Below are 17,344 nucleotides of genomic sequence, written 5' to 3' on the forward strand. Positions count from 1 at the left end.
TGCAGCGATTAACTTAACATCTGTGGCAAGAAAGGCGCGTAAAGTGGGACCAAACTCACTTAACTGTTTCACTTAGCAACGTAAACTCTGCTCTCCTTCGCGCTTGTAAGTTGAGCAGCTCCTGCAGTTAAAAAGTGCTGATTTTTGTCAGCCCTGTTACACATTCAGAGGTTGATAAATATGTGCATTATGGTCCTTTTCCTGATGCCATCTTCGGTGATTCTTGTGCTGTTTTTCCGCAAGGCTTTTTTTTCTTTTTCTTTTTTCTTTCTTTCTTTTTTTTTTACAGGAGGATTTTATATCACGTGTGAGTCGAGAGAGGACCACTTTCATTTTCTCGTTTTCACCGATGTTTTTGGAAACCGGACTTACGGAGTCGTGGCCCAGTATTACCAGACTATACAAGTATGTTTTTTATATGGATTGTATTAGTTTTTATAGGGTTAGGAATAAGATACCCGAGTCAGGGTTAGGGTTGGGATTAGAGTTTGGGTTGGGGTTGGGGTTAGGGTTAGGGTTAGTTTCCAAACTCTGAACCTCTTTTTTGTGATATGGCGACCAAAATTGGCTGCCGTATTCCAGGTGTGGTCTTAGGTTAAACGTAATAGATAGAAGGGGTGTGATGGCCCAGTGGTTAGAGATGCTGAGCTTGTCAGCTGGAAAGCAGACAGCCCAGGTTTGAGACCCCAGCACTGTGCGTAGGGGTGAGCTCCCGTTACGTGCCTCAGCTCCTGCCCACCTAGCAGTTCCAAAGCATGCAAATGCGAGTAGATAAATAGGTACCACTTTGGTGGTGAGGAAACAATGTTCCCTGCACCTCAGGACACAGTCATGGTGGCCACATGACCCCAGAAATCGTCTTTGGACAACTCTGGGTCGCCTGGCTAAGAAACAGAGATGAGCACCACCCCTAGAGTCGGACATGGCTGGACAGGGGAAACCTTTACCTAGATTATACAAATACAAAATTAAAAACCAAGTTAATTTAAAAAATAGAAACGTGAAATTAAAAAATAAACAGGCATTTTTAAGAGAGCCTGGCCTTGGAGTAGTTGTTATCCTGGAAATGCCCCAGTGTAAAGGCCTATCTTCATTTTTTTGTTTGAAAGACAGATGGCAAAGGAGTCAACCAAGCATCACTCAGGAGAAACATCCATAATTGAAGGGGTGTCACAGTTGAGCAGGTCATTCAGTTGAACAACCTGATTCTACCATGCTGTAATTCTGTGTCTGTGTGTGTGTGTGTGTGTGTGTGTGTGTGTGTGTGTGTGAATAGCACCCTCTTCCTTTCTTGAAAACAGAATTCTTTGAGAGACAACCAGCTCAAAAGCAGTTGTGTGTGTTTTTTCTTTAGGAGGGACGCCTTTATAATGGGCAGGCACATTGGGAGAACCTTCAGACCTCGAGGGCTGATTCGTATTTTGTCCCGTTTGCTGTTTGTGTCATATCCAGGTACCCTTATTTCAACGCCTTGAAGGACTGCTTGTCTTGGTAAGGATAAACATATGGGTGGCTTTTGCTTGCCAGGCTTTTCTTAGCCATTGCAAGAACTGTCAGAACATGCTGGGAAGAGGAAGTTGAAGGAAGCTTCACCCAGAAGACTAATTAATACCTTGATAATTCAGCATTTATCTGGACCTCCTTCTCTGAACGTGATTTCAGTTTTCACAGTTCGATTTTTCCCCGTGAGAAATCGTGTTGATTTCCATTGGATGGTGTTTCCCATGACAATTGACCAAAGGCAGGTACAGCCACACTCCTCTGTGTATTAATGATTCGCCTGTGGAGATGGTTAGCAGCGTCACATCTCTGGGTGTGAAGCTAATGAGTAGGCTGGCTTGGTCGCTCAACAATGAGACACAGGTGGAGCAGGCACAAGAGCACGTGCATTTTCTGTGTCGCCTGAGAAAAGCACATCTTCCTTCCCCTGTCCTTACCATTTTCTACAGCGGGATGATGGAGAGCATCCTGTCATAGTATCTCAGTCGGGTTTGGAATCACCGCTTCAGACAGGAAGGCGGGGCAGAGAGTGGTGAGGACGGCAGAAAAAATCATTTGCAGTTTCCTCCCTTCCATCCATGACATGGCACAGAAGCGTTGCTTGAACAGGGTCCGTAAGATTGTCTAGGACACTACACACCCTCTTCGCAACCTGTTTTCCTTGTTACCTTCTGGGCGGAGGGGGCTTTGTGTTATCCATAACAGAACTTCCAGATTCAGCCACAATTTCGTTCCATACAGCATTAACCTTGTGAACTCTCAAGCTTCCTCCTCCCGTTATGTATTCAAGATGGACAGTGTGTAATATTTTATTGTTATGTATATGTAGGGGTGCGGGTCTATACATATGTTGTATATAGTATGCTTTAAATGTGTTATGCATGTGTACACTTTGAGAGAAAGCAACTAAATTTCATTTTTAATGTGTGCCATTGTGCCCACAGGAAAAAATGACAATAAAGGTTTGTCTGTCTGTCTATCTATCTATCATCTATCTATCATCTATCTATCTATCTATCTATCTATCTATCTATCTATCTATCTATCTATCTATCTATCATCTATCATCTATCTATCTATCTATCTTTATCTATCTATCTATCTATCTATCTATCTATCTATCTATCTATCTATCTATCTATCTATCTATCTCCTACCTACCTATTGTCTGTCTGTCTGTCTGCCTGCCTGCCTGCCTGCCTGCCTGCCTGCCTGCCTGCCTGCCTGCCTGCCTGCCTACCTACCTACCTACCTACCTACCTACCTATCTATCTATCTATCTATCTATCTATCTATCTATCTATCTATCTATCTATTTATCTATCTACAGGAAGTCCTCAACTTACGACCCACAATTGGGACCCAGAATTTCCATTGCCAAGCAAGGCAGTTCCCTGATTTTACAACCTTTTTGCCATGGTTTTTTGGCAAATCACTGCAGTTATTAAGTGAATCAGGGGTTCATTAAGCAAATCCAGCTTTCTCACTTTTTTTTTTTTTTTTGCTTGTCAGAAGCCGGTGGGAAAGTCACAAATAGCAATTACTTGATCCCGGGACACTGCGACCATTATAAATTCATGTCAGTTGCCAAGCACCCAATTTTTTTTTATCATGTGACTGTGGGGATGCTGCCACAGCCATAAGTGTGGGGACTGGTTGTAAATCACTTTTTTCCCCAGTGCTGTTGTAACTTTGAACAGTTGCTAAACGAATAATTGTAAGTTGAAGACTAACTGTAGCACATGAGATTCCAGTAGAAATCTCAACCTGACGGGTGGTAATGTTGACATTAGATGGACACGGGGCTGGTTGTGCAGGTGTGTAACAACTCTTTGTCCAATGCACTTTTTATTGTTAGTACCCCTTCTAAGTAGTTTCTTGGAGATTTTGATAGCAGATGAGGACCAAGCCCTCCTGTTATAAATTCACTGCTTCTAAATTTTTTAAACAATGTGTTGAGTTGTATGTTCTACTGGCTAGACTTTAATTTCATATGGTGGTAATGTCATTAAGCTGGCAGGAGCGGAGCAGCAAAGCTAGATTAAATTTGCATGAATTGTTCTGCCAGCTTAATTGCATAAAACTTTAAGATCCGCACTTGGGTAGGCACAATCAGAACTGCATTTGTGCACAATTAAAGAGCAATAAAGTGCTGCATTGTTTGCAGAAGAGACAAACGTTTGAAAGGCACGAGAATTCTTCTCAAGCGACTAATACTCAAAAGTGTTTTGTTATTCCTTGCTGTTATTATTATTATTATTATTATTATTATTATTATTATTATTATTATTATTATTATTATTTTTAATTGCAGTTTACTGCTACGGCTGAAGCCTTACAAAGATTTAGAAATTGAGCAACATCTAAAAGAATTTGCAGCAAAGTTATCCTTGATACCCAGTCCTCCTCCTGGCCAGCTTCATCTGGTAAATACTTAAAATATAATATACTTTATGATTTCCTGTGCTTTAGTGCAGGCAAGGATTGTTAAGTAAGGTGTATTGTATCGTATCGTATCGTATCGTATCGTATCGTATCGTACCCTACCCTATCCTATCCTATCCTATCCTATCCTATCCTATCCTATCCTATCCTATTGCATTCCATTCCATTCCATGCCACTCCACTCCACATTTTTTATTCCCTATTCTATTCCATTCCATTCCACTCCATGTATTCTATTCTATTCTATTCTATTCTATTCTATTCTATTCTATTCTATTCTATTCTATTCTATTCTATTCTATTCTATTCTATTCTATTCTATTCTCTATTCTCTATTCTATTCTATTCTATTCTATTCTATTCTATTCTATTCTATTCTATTCTATTTTTTCTATTCTACCGTATTCCATTCCATATTTTCTATTCTATTCTATTCTATTCTATTCTATTCTATTCTATTCTATTCTATTCTATTCTATTTTTTCTATTCTACCGTATTCCATTCCATATTTTCTATTCTATTCTATTCTATTCTATTCTATTCTATTCTATTTTTTCTATTCTACCGTATTCCATTCCATGTTTTCTATTCTATTCTATTCTATTCTATTCTATTCTATTCTATTCTATTCTATTCTATTCTATTCTATTCTATTCTATTCTCTATTCTCTATTCTCTATTCTATTCTATTCTATTCTATTCTATTCTCTGTTCTGTTCTGTTCTGTTCTGTTCTCTATTCTCTATTCTCTATTCTCTATTCTCTATTCTCTATTCTCTATTCTCTATTCTTTATTCTATTCTATTCACTTTTTTCTCTAGGCAGCACGTCTTTCCCTCATCCCTCAAAGCATCTTCACGTACCCTTTCCTCCTCCTCCCCGCCCCTTGCAAAATGCCCATCTTGCTCTTTTCTTGGCTGCATAATAGGGAATAAAAATGAAGAACTGATTTCTCTGTCCTTTAACTTCTCTTTCTGCTTTGCTCTTTCTGCCTTGCTAGGTTTTTCCTTGTTGATCCTCTGGTCCGAAGAGGCTTTTGGCCAGGGGGATTTGAGCTCTTCTTTCCTTTTCCGGATCTCAAATTTCTTATTTCTTGAACCTATTTCCCCTTGTGCCTTTTCTGCACACGGCTCGGAATAGCGTGGCCGGATGTAAGTATGCAGAGGATTCCTCGACATAAAGAGATTTAGCCCGTGTAGGATAATTCATTAATACAATATAAAGGCTGTAGGAAGAGTCTCTGGGAAAAGGCATGCATTCTTCCCTCACCGTTTTTCAGGCGTTTCTTCAAAGGGTGAAGCCCATTGACATCAATTTTCTGGTTGCAAGTGCCCTCTGGAGAGGGTGGGCCAAACATTTAACTTTTTTTTTTTTCATTTATTGGGATTTCTTTGGTGAATCAAAGTGGGATGTTTCGAGCATTCTGGAAGCCTCCATTTCCGCTAAAAACAGAATGTTTTGTAAAAGTTTGCCCTCGAAATAGTTCAAAATAAAATGTTTTGGGCATCTCTGCTTTACAGTGCAGGTTAGGGTTAAGGGTTAGGGTTAAGGGTTAAGGGGTTAGGGTTAAGGGTTAGGGTTAGGGGTTACGGTTAGGATTAAGGGTTAGGGTTAAGGGTTAGGGTTAAGGGTTAAGGGATAGGGATAGGGTTAGGGTTAAGGGTTATGGTTAGGATTAAGGGTTAGGGTTAAGGGTTTAGGGTTAGGGTTAAGGGTTAAGGGTTAAGGGTTAAGTGTTAAGGGATAGGGTTAGGGTTAAGGGTTAGGGTTAAGGGTTAAGGGTTTAGGGTTAGGGTTAAGGGTTAGGGTTAGGGTTAAGGGTTACGGTTAGGATTAAGGGTTAGGGTTAAGGGTTAGGGTTAAGGGTTTAGGGTTAGGGTTAAGCGTTAAGGGATAGGGTTAAGGTTAAGGGTTACAGTTAGGATTAAGGGTTAGGGTTAGGATTAAGGGTTAGGGTTAAGGGTTAGGGTTAAGGGTTTAGGGTTAGGGTTAAGCGTTAAGGGATAGGGTTAGGGTTAAGGGTTATGGTTAGGATTAAGGGTTAGGGTTAAGGGTTAGGGTTAAGGGTTTAGGGTTAGGGTTAAGGGTTAAGGGATAGGGTTAGGGTTAAGGGTTACGGTTAGGATTAAGGGTTAGGGTTAAGGGTTAGCGTTAAGAGTTTAGGGTTAGGGTTAAGGTTTAAGTGTTAAGGGATAGGGTTAAGGTTAAGGGTTACGGTTAGGATTAAGGGTTAGGGTTAAGGGTTTAGGGTTTAGGGCACAGGTCTGCAACCCGTGGCTCTGGAGCCGCATGCGGCTCTTTCAGCCATCTCCTGCGGCTCCCAGTCCTCTGCCATGTGCAGTCCAAAAAAAAAAAAACGGGACTAAAAAAGTTCAACCAATCAATTCAAATATGCAGGGTAGGTGCATATCTCGCCTTGGCTCCACTCTTCAGTCAAACCCTGTTCTGCGCATGCGCGCATGTACGCCCATGTGCACACATTTTTTGCAGCTCCCAGTTTTTCCTTTTGTGAGGGAACCGGTTCTGAGTGGCTCTTTCACTGTTTCAGGTTGCTGACCCCTGGTTTAGGGTTAGGGTTAAGGTTTAAGCGTTAAGGGATAGGGTTAGGGTTAAGGGTTACGGTTAGGATTAAGGATTAGGGTTAAGGGTTAGGGTTTAGGGTTAGGGTTAAGGTTTAAGCGTTAAGGGTGAGGGTTAGGGTTAAGGGTTACGGTTAGGATTAAGGGTTAGGGTTACGGTTAGGGTTACATCGGCTCTGAAAAAAGTGACTTATGACCACACCTCACACTTATGACCTGTGCAGCATCGCCATGATCACAATTCAGGTGCTTGGCCATAGCCATTATTCACAATGGTTGTAGCAATCTGGGGTCATGTGATCACCCTTGGCAGCCTTCCAAGTTGGCTTTTGATAAGTAAGAGTCAATGGGGGAAGCCTGCTTTTCTTAATGACTGCAATGATTCATTTAACTGCAGTGATTCACTTAACAACTATGCCCCCCCCCAAAAAAAAGGTCATAAAATTAGGGCCGACCCACTTAACCGCCTTGCCAAATTCTGACCCCAATTCCAGTCATTAAGTGGTGGACTGCGTCTACTATAGTTAACAGAATTATGCGGGGATTTAGAAATAACAATTTCCGAGTCTTGACGCCTATCAAGAAAAATATGAAAGAAACTTTGATTTTTAGGGCGACTTCAACCTGTAATATTTTAAGCTGTTCAAAAGTAACTGTTTTGAATATAAGAAATACATTGGGTACCAATGAAGGAGAATATTTGTAGCTCAGGATTGAAATGAGGGGTCCTTGATACTCTCTGAGCTGGGTGGTTTTCTTGCAGACATTTCGTGACCCAACTAGGTAACATCCTCAGTGCTAGAAATGATTGGGGTTTGTGGAGAGGAAGAGGAGGAGGAGGAGGATGACAACTATTATGGAGTCCATGATGCTCTCTGAGCTGGGTTGTTTTCTTGCAGACGTTTTATTACCCAACTGGGTAACATCATCAGTGCTAGAAGGGAGTGGGGTTTGTGGAGAGGAAGAGGAGGAAGAAGGGGATGACAACGATTATGGAGTCCATGATGCTCTCTGAGCTGGGTTGTTTTCTTGCAGACGTTTCATTCCCCAACTAGGTAACATCATCAGTGCTAGTAAGGAGTGAGGTCTAGCCCAGGGGTAGGCAACCTTGGCTCTTTTATGACTCATGGACTTCAACTCCCAGAATTCCCCCATGCTGAGGGGAAAGGGAGAGGTTTCCATGCTGAGCCATGCTGGCTCAGGAATTCTGGGAGTTGAAGTCCATGAGTCATAAAAGAGCCAAGGTTGCCTACCCCTGGTCTAACCTGTCTGTGTGGGTGGGGGCGGTCGTAGGGATTCTTTGCTTGGGCTGTTTACTAATGGCTCTTTGGCAGTTTCTTGACTGGGGTGTTGCTTACTTGTTGGTTGGTCTGAAGTTGACCTTGGAGTTAATCTCTGCTGAACAGCCCAACCAAAGAGTCCCTAAGACCTCCACCCACCCAGAGACAGGCAAGACACCAGAATATGAACCGACAGCAAACCCCACTCCCTACTAGCACTAATGATGTTACCTAGTTAGGGTAACGCAGGGGTCTTCAAACTTGGTCCTTTTATAACTTGTGGACTTCAATGTCTAGAATTCCTCACCCAGGCACACGTACCTGGCTGAGGAATTCTGCAAGTTGAAGTTCACAAGTCATAAAAGGGCCAAGTTTGAAGACCCCTGGGGTAATGAAACATCTGCAAGAAAACAAGCAAGCTCAAAGAGCATTAAGATCAATGACACCACAGTCATCGTCGTCCTCCTTCTCTCTCCATACCCCACTTCCTTCTAGCACTGATGATGTTGCCTAGTTGGGTAATGCCTAGTTGGGTCTGCAAGAAAACAACCAAGCTCAGAGACCACCAAGGACCCCATAGTCCTCCTCCTCTGCAACTTCCCCTCCCTTCTAGCACTGATGACGTTGCCTAGTTGGGTAATGAAACATCTGCAAGAAAACAAGCAAGCTCAGAGAACACCGAGGACCCCTCAATATATTGGGTTCAGACCCCATTGCCTATTCCAGTCCGATTCGCCATTAGAAAATGAATTGTAATCTCCTTCTGCTGTTTGTGGTGATGAAACCCACAAAAACCAACACCTCCCCCCCCATCTGTTCTTCTTCTAGCTATTTAATGTGAAGCCTCTTCAAGTCGTCTTTCCATCTCAGGAAGATCCAGACAGCCCGCTTGTTGATTTGGATCTACACCTTCCCTTCCTTTGCTTCAAACCGGAGCAGATTTTACAGGTAGAAACTTTTTCCATCAATTTTTATTGCCAAATTGCGCAGAGTTGCTTGATCCCAATGTTTTTCGACTCCAGCAGTTTTTAAGAGACTTGGGACAGTTGTGCTTGCTGAGTAACCCCCCACATCAAAAGTCGTAAAATCAGATCGGACATCTGGGTGGCCTGCTTTACAGCTGTCACGACTTACGACCATCCTGGGCAGGCTCCATTATGGTTGTAAGTTCAAGGACAACCTGTATTATTATTATTATTATTATTATTATTATTATTATTATTATTATTATTATTATTATTTAAAAAAATCTTGCGCAGGAAATATTTTGAGCAGAAGTTGCTTTCTGTCCTTTAAGATGTGGCCGTTCCGCTTCTAGGAAAACAAGTTTTGAGTTTTCAGGTGCCACTTTTGGGGCCCCTTCAGATATTGTGGTGTTATTAACGGCGAGGGACACTGATGGAGTGCAGCTGAAATATCAGAGCATTTAAAAATTAGCTTTATGTATGTATAAAAGTTACGGCGATCTGTCGCTTTCCTTTTCTTCCCAGATAATTACTTGCATTTTAACTGAGCGAAAAATTGTCTTCTTCTGCTCGGACTGGGCGCTACTGACCCTGGTGTCCGAATGCTTCATGTTGTACATCCATCCTATTCAGTGGCAACACACGTTTGTACCAATCCTATCTGGTCAGATGCTGGATTTTGTCATGGCACCCACCTCCTTCCTGATGGGGTGTCACATCGATCACTTTGAGGAGGTTTGCAAGGTTGGTTGGGAATTATTTCTAGATCCACAACTTATTTATTTATTAGGGTTTGGTTTTTTTATCCCATCTTTATTAATTGATATGCAACTCGAGGAAGTGAACGTACCTAATATCCTTCTTTCTTCTGTTTTCCCCACCACAACAACCTTGTGAGGTGGGTTGAGGTGTGAGAGAGGGATTGGTTCAATATCACCCAGCTGGCTTTCATGTCTAAAGTAGGACTAGAACTCACCATCACCTGGTGATTGGCCCAAAGTCAACCAGCTGGCTTTCATGCCTAAGGCAGGACTAGAACTCATAATCTTCTGGTATTTAGCTCAAGGACACCCACCCAGTTTTTCATGCCTAAGGCGGGACTAGAACTCACTGTCTCCTGGTGATTGGCCCAAGGTCAACCAGCTGGCTTTCATGCCTAATGCAAGACTAGAACTCACCATCACCTGGTGATCGGCCCAAAGTCAACCAGCTGGCTTTCATGGCTAAGGTAGAACTAGAACTCATAATCTTCTGGTATTTAGCTCAAGGACACCGACCCAGTTTTCATGCCTAAGGCAGGACTAGAACTCACCATCACCTGGTGATTGGCCCAAAGTCACCCAGCCGGCTTTCATGCCTACAGCGATACTAGAACTCATAATCTTCTGGTGTTTAGCTCAAGGGCACCCACCCAGTTTTCATGCCTAAGGCAGGACTGGAACTCACCATCACCTGGTGATTGGCTAAAGTCACCCAGCCTGCTTTCATGCCTAAGGCAGGACTAGAACTCCCAGTCTGACTAGCTTGTTCACCATTAAGCCAAACTGGCTCTCAAACTTCACTTTCATCTTTATACAAGCTTCAGTGAAAGCTGTAACCAAACTGCATTTGTTTATCCGGTTGATAAAAAAAATATTACTTGCTATTGCTACATATTCAGGAAATCTCTTAACCACATTTTATCAGCTTGTCAATTATGGGATGCATTTAGATTTTTTAAATGCGCTGTCCAGTCCCCTGTGGCATGTGCGTTACAGGATCTTGACAAACATTTTTTTTAAAAAATATATATGTCCGAGGGGAAAAAAAAGTGACGCCCCTTTTTGATTTTGATTTTTTTTTACTAAAAAACATAAATACGTTGCCGGTTCAGTATCCGGAGATTAGGTCAGTAGATTAGCACACACATAATGAGGTTTCTACATTAACGCACCTAAGATTGGTTTGTCTGTCGAAACAGCCAATTATTTTAAAGTCGACAGGAAGCCCAGAAGTGGGAATAAGCTGCCCCCTTGAAGATTTAGTATTTAATTAACATTTATTAAATTTATATGCTGCCCATCCCACTATCAAGTGACTGCGTTACAGAATTGCGGTGAAGTTTGTAGGGGAGAGCTCGTTCTCTGCAGCACTGTGTGCCAATGCAATTTTGTGCCAGTGCCTTTGTAACCTCCAGATTAGGCCACTGCAACATGCTCTACGTGGGCTGCCCTTGAAGACCGTTCGGAAACTTCAGTTGGTGCAGAACCTAGCCACGTGGGTAGTAACTGGTGCCAGATACACACAGCACATGTGACGCCACACCTGTCTGAGTCGTGTGTTTCCAGGGGCAATTCAAGGTGCTGGTGGTTACCTGTATAGCTTTCCAGGGCTTGGGACCAGGGTACCTGTGGGATCACCTTTTTTCCAAGAGTTTCTACCCATCCAATCAGATCCAATAGGATGGGCATGCCGCAGATCCCGTCGGCCAAAGAATGTCAGCGGACGGGGGCTAGGACAGGGCTTTTCAACCTTTTCACCCATTGTACCACTTTTAGGATATGGCAACATCCGAGTACCACCAGTCACCTAGCAAGGGGTCAAAACCCTGATGACCCCCCCCCCAAAAAAGGAAAAAAGTGATGAAGTACAGGTAGTCCTCGACTTACAACAGTTCGCTTAGTGACTGTTCAAAGTTACAGTGGCCCTGAAAAAATGTCCCCCAAGCCACAGCTGAGCAAGACACCTGCATGCCCGCCCGGTGGCGCTCTTCCTCTTGTCCAAGGTTTTCATTGTTGGCAGCGGGGGTGGGGAGGGGGGGTTGTTTGGTTTTTATTCTCCCCGTCTGCTGGATGGTTGCAGCAGGTTTTGGTCACTTCCCATGACCCTGGGACACTGTGACCGTCATAAATATGAATCAGTTGCCAAGCATCTGAATGTAAATCAGAAGACCCTGGAGATGCTGCAACATTCCAGCTGATCGGCGCTTCTTCTGGGCTCAGAACTGCCAGGATTAGTGCCGAGCTCCAGTTGGATCCTGGTGTTGATCCTGGCCCTTCCGCTGAGCCCTGACAGCCCTGCAGCTCCAGCCGTCTCTCGCTCAGGTGTTGCTGCCACCGGTTCAGCTCATTCCCCTCCCCTGCTACCACTTTCCTAGGATGGTCACGTACCGCCTGCCAGGTGCCAATGTACCACAGGTGGTACCCGTACCACTGGTTGAAAAGCCCTGGACTAGAAGACGGTTTTTTTCTGCAACAGCCCCTGCTCCATGGAACATCCTCCCTCAATCTTCTCATTCAAAAAGCTGCTTCAGTTCTGACTTCTTCAGTTCTTGGATGAGAAGTGAAACGTTTTCCAAGAAAAAACCCCTAAGAAAGTCCAGTTGCCTTTTGGGAAAGCATCTTGGGGCAGCCATGACCTGGATGATAGAGAACGTCCATAGAGGAGCTAAAATTAAAATTGCTTTTGTTGTTAGTCTGTCAAGGGTGACATCTGCCATGGTGGGTTGTTAACTTCTCTTTTTAAACTATTAATTTTTCTAATATTTTTTTTGGTAACGATCAGGAAGCTGACGACCTAATTCTAATTAACATCGATACTGGCGATATCGCTCAATCCAAGTCCTCTGAAGAGGAGGCCGACATTCCAGAGGTGCCAGCAGAAGCAGCCAGGGTTTTTATAACACGGTAAAAATCAAGATTATTTCGCTCGCTTCCCTTATGAGGATCTGAAAGTTCAGAACAGAAGATGAGGCTGGATTCACAAGCCTTGGTTTATAGCATCAGGGTTAATGTCTGAAACTTAAAGATCATTCAAAATATGCTTGTATTCAACTATTGACCCTGATTAAATTTGGACGGATAACTATTCCAAAGAGTAATCTATGGCAAATGTTGGTCAGAATCAGCAACTTTAAGCTGTATGGACTTCAACTGGCTGGGGAATTCTGGGAGTTGAGGTCCACACATCTTCAAGCAGCCATGTTTAAGAAACATTGACATACACCAGGGGTCTTCAAACGTGGCCCTTTTATGACTTGTGGACTTCAACTCCCAGAATTCCTCAGCCAGGCATGCCTGGCTGAGGAATTCTGGGCATTGAAGTCCACAAGTCATAAAAGGGCCAAGTTTGAAGACCCCTGACATATGCTACGTAACCACAGCAGGAAACTAATGGAACAAGGAGGGGATGAAAATGAATGATTCTTTCCAATTAAGTTTCTTTGTTCTCGGGGAAATTAACGCACAATTACATTATGTGTTTAAAATTAATTAAGGCACAAAGGCTAACTTGATCCAGTGAGCAGTGCTTGGCTACTTTATCAAATGCTGAATCCAGATGTTCAGGAAAGGATGGATGATGGACTCTGGACCAATCCACGCTTTATTTAAAAGAACTAACATAGGGGGGTTCTGCTCCTATAGATTTGCCTGTTTTAATGTTTCGATAAGAGACAGAGTGAGCGCCTGTTACGCGTCCCAGCTTCTGCCAACCTAGCAGTTCGAAAGCACGTAAAAATTCAAGTAGAAAAATAGGGACCACTACAGTTGGAAGGTAACAGCGTTCCGTGCACCTTTGGCATCTAGTCATGCCAGCCACATGACCACGGAGACGTCCTTGGACAAGCGCTGGCTCTTCGGCTTTGAAACGGAGATGAGCACCGGCCCCTAGAGTCAGAAACGACTAGCACGCATGTGCGGGGGAACCTTTCCCTTTCCCTTAAGAGACGGTGAAAAAGAGAGGCGAAAGCAGAGAAAATAATCTTGAACTGGCAGGAGCGGACCACCTGTTCTGTAAGTGAAGGACTGCTTGTAACTTCTTTCTGCAGATCTGAAACTCTTCAGCTGCACTATGACCTGGAACTGTCTCACCGGGGAACCTCCACCGACTTCATCGAACTACAAGGGCGCCGGAGAACTTGGCAACGGAAGCTGAATTCTGAAATCCAACAGATCGCTCTGCAGTTCGTCGTCAATATCTTCAGGTAGGTGTTGAAAGATCCCTTTCCGCCGCCTTTGATTCTTTCCTCAACTTTCATGCTATCGTCTGTTCGAAAACCGGAGCCTTCCTTTGAACGAAGGAATTGGCGAGCCGGCTCCTTTGCGCCCTTGAGAGAGAATTCCGGGTGGGTTCATTTGATGATCGGTGAGTTTGCACCCTTGGCTCAATAAGACCAGCGATCTGACTTTTTGCAAATGCTTCTTCTTCTTCTTAAACGCTACTGTTGTGTTTTAATGCACCCTGGTGAATGTTTCCGTTGTTAATATTTATTCATTTGTTGGGATGTATATTTGTACAGAATATAGAATAGAGCTGGAAGGGGCCTTGGAGGTCTTCTAGTCCATAGAATAGAATAGAATAGAATAGAATAGAATAGAATAGAATAGAATAGAATAGAATAGAATAGAATAGAATAGAATAGAATAGATTATAGACTAGAATAGAATGGATTATACAATAGAATAGAACAGAATAGATTATACAAGAATAGAATAGAATAGAATATAGATTATAGAATAGAGAATAGAATAAAATAGAATAGATTGTAGACTAAAATAGAACAGAATAGATTATACAATAGAATAGATTATAGAATAGATTATAGAATAGAATATAGATTATAGAATAGAACAGAGCAACAGAACAGAATAGAATTAGAATAGAATAGAACAGAATTAGAACAGAACTAGGATAGGATAGGATAGGATAGGATAGGATAGGATAGGATAGGAGAATAGAATAGAATAGAATAGAATAGAATAGAATAGAATAGAATAGAATAGAATTCTTTATTGGCCAAGTGTGATTAGACACAAGAAATTTGTCTTCAGTGCAGAAGCTGTCAGTGTACATACAAGCAACAAGTGATAAATCATGATCATAATCATAAAATACAATAATCATAAATAATAAGATGCAACATTCAGTGATAATAATAATAATAATAATAATAATAATAATAATAATAATAATAATAATAATAATAAGAATAAGAAGAAGAAGAAGAAGAAGAAGAAGAAGTAGTTGGAAGGGACCTTGGAGGTCATCTAGTCCAACCCCCTGCTCAGGCAGGAAACCCTATACCATTTCAGACAAATGGCTGGCCAGTCTCTTCTTAAAAACCTCCAGTGTTGGAGCATTCACCGCTTCTGGAGGCAGGCTGTTCCACTGGTTAATTGTTCTAACTGTCAGGAAGTTTCTCCTGAGTTCTAGGTTGCTTCTCTCCTTGACTAGTTTTCATCCGTTGCTTCTTGTCCTGCCTTCAGGCGCTTTGGAGAATAGCTTGACTCCCTCTTCTTTGGGACAGCCCCTGAGATATTGGAACACTGCTATCATATCACCCCTCACCCTTCTCTTCATTAAACTACACATACCCAATTCCAGCATAGGATATTAAATAAGCAAGTAACATAAATCATAACAGGATACAAATAAAAGCAATCAACATAAATCATAAGATACAAGCATCAAAGTTATAGTCATAAGAAGCTAAGGAAATAGGAAAGATGAGAAGGATAATAGCAATACAATCCTACTTGGTGGTTTGACAGTGTTGTGGGAATTAGTTGTTTAGCACAGTGCTAATAAGGATAGCCACTGTGCACACAAAATGAATGCGGAATTATTACTTGGAATTGTTTAAAATACACCAAAAATGCAGGATGCAAAATTTCAGAAAGAAAGTATTTTTAGAAAGAAAGAAAGAAATTGCTTCCACTGATAATGTTTCTGTTCACATTCCCACTAATCTTTTTAAAAAATTCTTGTGGTAATATCCTATTTTATCAACAGAGAGGTGAAGGACCATTTGAACTATGAGCACAGAGTATTTAACAGTGAAGAATTCTTAAAAACGAGAGCAATAAATGACCAGCCTTTTTACAGAAAGGTAAGCCAGAACTTGACATAAATTGTTCTGTTAGTTCATGTTGTAATTTTTTTTAAAAAAACAAATGTTTATTTGACTTATAGTTTTCTTTTAATTTGATCTTTTGAGGAAAGTGTACATAACCAAATATTTTATGATTTTGTTTCTGCCAATTTAGTTGTTAGACTGACTGACGTCGTTTGTCTGAAATACACTTAGAATTAAACTTTTAGAATGTATTAATTTATAGATTGGATTACTTATGTGCCAATTAAGTTGTCGTTGACTTAAATGACCACCTACAGGGGTAGGCAACCTTGGCTCTTTTATGACTTGTGGACTTCAACTCCCAGAATTCCTGAGCCAGCTTGGAAATCTCTCCCTTTCCCCTCAGCGTGGCTGGCTCAGGAATTCTGGGAGTTGAAGTCCACGAGTCATAAAAGAGCCAAGGTTGCCTACCCCTGGCCTAGGCCTAGGCCGCTTTATGACTTGTGGACTTCAACTCCCAGAATTCCTGAGCCAGCCATACTGAGGGGAAAGGGAGAGGTTTCCAAGCTGAGCCATGTTAGCTCAGGGATTCTGGGAGTTGAAGTCCACGAGTCATAAAAGAGCCAAGGTTGCCTACCCCTGGCCTAGGCCTAGGCCGCTTTATGACTCCTGGACTTCAACTCCCAGAATTCCTGAGCCAGCCATGCTGAGGGGAAAGGGAGAGGTTTCCAAGATGAGCCATGCCGGCTCAGGAATGCTGGGAGTTGAAGTCCACCAGTCATAAAAGAGCCAAGGTTTCCTACCCCTGGCCTAGAATGTCAGAATGTAACCCAGAGACTGTTGCTGTCACAGTCCTACTTTAAGTAAGCAATAATATACTTTAAAGAAAAAGCTTCTGAAACATTTGCTATCCGTGATAATCTAGCACAGTGGAGATACAGCTAGTCCTTGATTTATGATCAGTTAAGCCCAAAATTTCTCTTCTTAAGCATTCACTTGTGAAGTGAATTTTGCCCCATTTTATGACCTTTCCTGATACGGCTCTGACACGAATCACTGCAGTTAAATTAAGTTGGTTAACCTGGCTTCCCCATTGACTATGCCTGTCAGAAGGCTGCAAAAGGAGATCGCATCTCACACACACACACACACACACACACACACACACACAGGGGACACTGCAACCGTCCTAAGTGCATGCCAGTTGGCAAGTGTCTGAATTTTGTTCAGGTGTCCCCATGGGGATGCTGCAAGAGTCGTGTTTGAAAAATGGTCAGTGCCCTTGTAACTTTGAACGCTCGCTAAATGAATAGCTGCAAGCCGAGGACTACTTGTGAATGTCTCGTGTTTTTTGCAGGTACTGGAAACCTACATGTTCCACTCTTTTCTCAAAGCCCGCCTTAACAGAAGGATGGATGCTTTTGCTTACCTAGAGCAGAGCACCCAAAACGAGGAAGACAGGTAAGGCCTGTTTTGCATCACGTAGTAGGTTGCGTCCTTGTCTGCAGGAAGTCATTGCCCTGGATGCGCAAGGGCATTTTTTTATTGCAGCGTGTGATCTCTAAATGATGATGTCAGTTGGCTACACAATTCATTATGCTAAATGCTGGTGTGGGTGGAACAAAATGTAACCTGGAATTTATAAAATAAAAGAGTATAAAATTGTGTACCGCTGTCACTCAGTGGCTGGCTCTTCAGATTCTGGAGGACAGCTGTGTTCAAATCATTTGGGGGAAAGC

General features: G+C 42.3%; 1 protein-coding gene across 1 annotated transcript in view; it reads left to right on the forward strand.

Moving 5' to 3' along the window:
• Positions 1 to 17,344, forward strand: part of DENND3 (DENN domain containing 3) — a 57,089-nt gene that overhangs the window by 16,497 nt on the left and 23,248 nt on the right. Inside the window, exons 3-11 of the mRNA XM_083360035.1 lie at positions 290 to 405; positions 1,355 to 1,491; positions 3,815 to 3,926; positions 8,634 to 8,753; positions 9,296 to 9,514; positions 12,314 to 12,435; positions 13,578 to 13,733; positions 15,542 to 15,638; positions 16,963 to 17,066. Coding sequence (XP_083216161.1) covers positions 290 to 405; positions 1,355 to 1,491; positions 3,815 to 3,926; positions 8,634 to 8,753; positions 9,296 to 9,514; positions 12,314 to 12,435; positions 13,578 to 13,733; positions 15,542 to 15,638; positions 16,963 to 17,066 — 1,183 coding nt within the window. The remainder of the gene's footprint in view (positions 1 to 289; positions 406 to 1,354; positions 1,492 to 3,814; positions 3,927 to 8,633; positions 8,754 to 9,295; positions 9,515 to 12,313; positions 12,436 to 13,577; positions 13,734 to 15,541; positions 15,639 to 16,962; positions 17,067 to 17,344) is intronic.

Source organism: Vipera ursinii (assembly GCF_947247035.1).
Source record: "Vipera ursinii genome assembly, chromosome: 3".
NCBI lineage: Eukaryota > Metazoa > Chordata > Lepidosauria > Squamata > Viperidae > Vipera > Vipera ursinii.